Here is a 4039-nt window from a genome sequence, read left to right as displayed (position 1 = left end):
TTTCTGAAAGGGCTGATTCTGCTTTTGTGGCAGACCACAGCGCCACTTACAGGCCTGGCATATGTACTACAGCGTCTCCAGCGCTTTCGAGCGGTCTCTCATTCCCTTGAAAGGTGGAGAGTTGCCCATATAGGCGGGGCACCCCTTTTCTGACGTCAGAAACATTCAAATAATAATCAGCTCCGTTGCAGCCCCGTTTTTAGAGATTTGGGTATGGAGGAAAAGAGAGAGGGTTGTGTTTTCTGACACTCGGTGACGTCCCTGACACACCGGGGACACATATTCATGTATAAAAGACGTACAAAAGTGCATTTTGCATGATAGGTCCCCTTTAATGTAGAAGGACTTAAAATGGCTTTATAACAGCTCAATGCAATACATCATAGCTTTATACATTTTAAATTCCTATAGAAACAGTTTTAATGCCTTTGAATGAACTGTTTTAATCACAATGACATGCACCAGAGTTTTCTTTCCCACAGGTAATGCGTACACAAAGACAGTACATACATCATTTTCATTTAAACAATTATTTAACTCGAGTATAAATCATCACAAGTTATTTCTGTTCTGTGAAGGCGGAGGAAGGCGTCTGCAGTCTGTTATGGTTTTGTTAACCGTAGCAGCTGCTGTCTTTTCAAACAGGCTGGATGTTTGAGCGTTCGCCAGCTGAATTCCCCCACAGTCTGCAGAGATCATAAAAGAGCTTGGGGGGTGGGGGGGATTAGGCGGCCTCATGCTGAAGAGAGGAGAAGGGGGCTTTTCTACCATTTAGGAATTTCCATGTTTGGTCCTTTTTAAAGGAGGAGCTGGCAGGTTGTGATTAAATGTTGAGAAATTGAAGTCTATTTGTTTCACCGTTTAAATATCAAAGTTTTATGATTTATATTTCATTAATATCCACTTCAGTTTTAGTGCTGGAACTAAAACTGATAGTTCCCACATTTACGGCTTTTACATGCTGTAATGTCCTAGCACTGATTTATTGTTAAAAAATAACACATAGTTTAAATCTGCTATCATTTCTCCCTCGGTTTGCTCTGCCACTTCCTGTCGGCTGTAGAAACTGTTCATCCATATTATCTTAAATGTTCCCTTTTGGGGGTTTCCCTTTCCTGTAGTGTTCTATAGGTTTGTGTCCATGTAAATGGTCTGCAAAGGCCTCAAAAGGGAATTTCTCTCCTACACCCACCCTTTGTTTACTTCAGTGACATAGTGACATCATGTAACACTCGCGCTTCTATTGGCTAGTACTCGAACACATTGCACGTGATAGGCTACGGGACATCTCTAAGTGGTTGACCAATCACAACAGAGCCGGCCAGCTAACCAATCAGAGCCCTTGGCAGTTTCAGACAGAGGGTGAAAAGAGGTGCTGCAGCACAGGCAGTATGAGAAAAGTAAAGAGCTTTTTGAACATTAAATCATGAAAATACGTCACAGTAGAGAAACAAAACACTAATATGAACCTGAACCTCAGCAAAATATGTCCTCTTTAAGACATCCTGTATTTTCGCAAAGGTGATCATGTTGTAGCTTTAAATTGATATATTATTCCCTCCATAGGCGTGGCAGCAGAGATTCAGCCACCTGATTGGCTACGGAGCCAAATACTACTCCTACCTCATGTCCCGCGCCGTGGCCTCCATGGTGTGGAAACAGTGCTTCGTCCAGGATCCTTTAAACAGGTGAGGCACGGTTAAAAAAAGGAAGTTGGAGCACACATGTTCAGCCTTACTTCATTCTCTTTGTGGTTACCTTACACATTGTGCTAATGCTAACAGTCACACAACAATGTTTAAGTGCAATGTCAACCTGTTTTGCATTTGGAGACTGGAGTCCGCCTCCCCTGCATTCTGTTTTAGCCGCTTGACATTGAACATGACGTTATTATGATACTCATGTCTGGTGTCTGCTTTGATTCACACACACTCACTACTCCCCTATCACAAGTGTTCGCCCCTGGACATAACACAAAAGCTTTTTGTTTGGAATAACGATGCCTCAACGGTCTCTCTATCAGGGGCCGCCCTGCAGCGCTTTCCCTCTGTCTCTCTTAGCTGTCTCCTTATCTTCCTTTCCCTCTGAGATTGTTTTAGTTTCACCTGTTGTTGTCAGATCTCTGTTTCCTGTCACCTGTCTGTGGTGAAAAGGGAGCTTATGGGACTTGGTTTGAAGTCGACTTATACAAATCTCCTTATCTCTTGTCCTTAACCTCAGTAATAAACATAAGACATATAGATACTTTGTTAAGCCTTTCTATCAGGTAGTTTTATGCAGGCGGAAGAGAGACAAATACATTCTTCATCACCATGGTTGGAATTGAAATTTAAAAAACGTAATGGTCGCTTCTATATTAATCCACATGAAACCTGATGAGTATGATTGTATACAAATATCTCAAATAAATGTATAACTTTATGCAATATATGGAAAACTTGTGAGGCCTGAACATCAATTACTGCTCATATTATTATTATTCAAATATGTTGAACAAAGTTTAAGAAACCCTGCACAGCTCCGACTGAACACTGAAATGTTATTTATTTTTATTTTTTCAGGGAGATGGGTGAGCGCTACCGTCGGGAGATGCTGGCTCATGGAGGAGCCAAGGAGCCAATGCAAATGGTGGAAGGTAACGAATAATTTCCAACACTTTTCCCCTCCAATAGTTAGTTATCAACACTGGGTCTCATCTTACACATGTGTGACGATTAGATATGGCTTTGAATCCTCTATTCCTTTAAATTACCACTGTTAAATAGTAATTCAGGATTCAAATCACCCAGAAAAGTTTGATGAAACACTTTAAGTGATTTGGGTTCTATCAGATTTAGTAATTAGTGCGAATGCTGTTTTCAAATCTTTGTTCTTCCCCTTATTTCAGCCAATACTTTGGCACTCCATAACTTCAGCTTATTTTCAGCTACAGAAACCATTCAAATATTAAACTATTCAGCCTGTTCAGGAATCGATGGGAAATCTTCAACTTTTTCAAAATATTTCATACTTTTTGAAATATTCAGCTTTTTAAACTCTTTTTTTAACATGGAAGTCAATGGGAAGAGCCTTCAAATCAGCCAATTTAGCTCTCCATAACTTCAGCTTACTTTCAGCTACAGAAACCATTCAAATATTAAACTCTTCAGCCTTTTCAGCAATCAATGGCTAACTTTCAGCTTTTTCAAAAATATTTCACACTTTTTGAGATATTCAGCATTTTAAACTCTTTTTTTAACATTGAAGTCAATGGGAAATGCCTTCAAATCCACTTTCCCTACACTTTGCGCCAAATGCTTCTCCTTCCACATAATTTCAGCCAGACACTTCATTCCAACTTTCAAAAGATCACAATATCTTCAGCTATTCAATTCCTATTCAGATTTTTGATATCTTTTAAACTTTTTGAGATATTGAATTTAGTTTCGAGCTGGGTAGAGAGGCCTTTTTCAGATTTTAACATTAGAGTGGATGGAGCAGCTCGTTAACTAGAGTGCTTTGATCTCAAAACAGAGTGGAGCAGTGCTTGAAATTCTCCCCCAAAAATGTTTTAAACTTGCCATAATTCCCAAACCCTACACTCCTCAGACATATGTTTTCATGAAAAATGTAGGAAAACCTCTCCATGTTGGAAAATAAAAAAGATTAGGAATTTTTCTTTTTAAAATGCCTCTTGAGGGCATGAAGAGACAAAAAGTCCAGTTGGCTTCCAGTTGATTCCCATGTTAAAAACATCCGGATATTTCTTCAGAACAGAGTGAAGTGCACTTTAGACAAACTGCTCTCCTCTTCACATTTACCACACAAAACCCCCAAAAACAACATATATCAGTGCATTGGGGTTCCCTGATACTCACGGTCTGGTCATTTTTTGATAGGAGCCATGGTTTTTGAACAGGTGGCAAAATTATTTGTTGCCTGCAGGCTCAAGAACTTGTCAGGATGACATCGATCATCTTTTCTATGCGCGCTTCATCGCGCATTCTTTATGGGACTCAGTGCTGCAGTGGTGGGTCGAGGCTGTGCTGGGGCAGATTGG

At 40.0% G+C, this 4039-nt stretch overlaps 1 protein-coding gene across 1 annotated transcript in view; it reads left to right on the top strand.

The window, feature by feature from the left end:
- LOC104951736 (mitochondrial intermediate peptidase-like) overlaps positions 1-2646 on the top strand; it is a 10010-nt gene extending 7364 nt beyond the window's left edge. The window contains exons 7-8 of the mRNA XM_010778468.1: positions 1567-1688; positions 2562-2646. Coding sequence (XP_010776770.1) covers positions 1567-1688; positions 2562-2646 — 207 coding nt within the window. The remainder of the gene's footprint in view (positions 1-1566; positions 1689-2561) is intronic.
- The last annotated feature ends 1393 nt before the right edge of the window (positions 2647-4039 follow it).

The sequence above is a fragment of the Notothenia coriiceps genome, unplaced genomic scaffold, assembly GCF_000735185.1.
Source record: "Notothenia coriiceps isolate Sejong01 unplaced genomic scaffold, NC01 NC01_scaffold00019001, whole genome shotgun sequence".
NCBI lineage: Eukaryota > Metazoa > Chordata > Actinopteri > Perciformes > Nototheniidae > Notothenia > Notothenia coriiceps.
The sequence above is the reverse complement of the archived record's forward strand: the minus strand, read 5'-3'. Positions and strand labels throughout refer to the sequence as shown.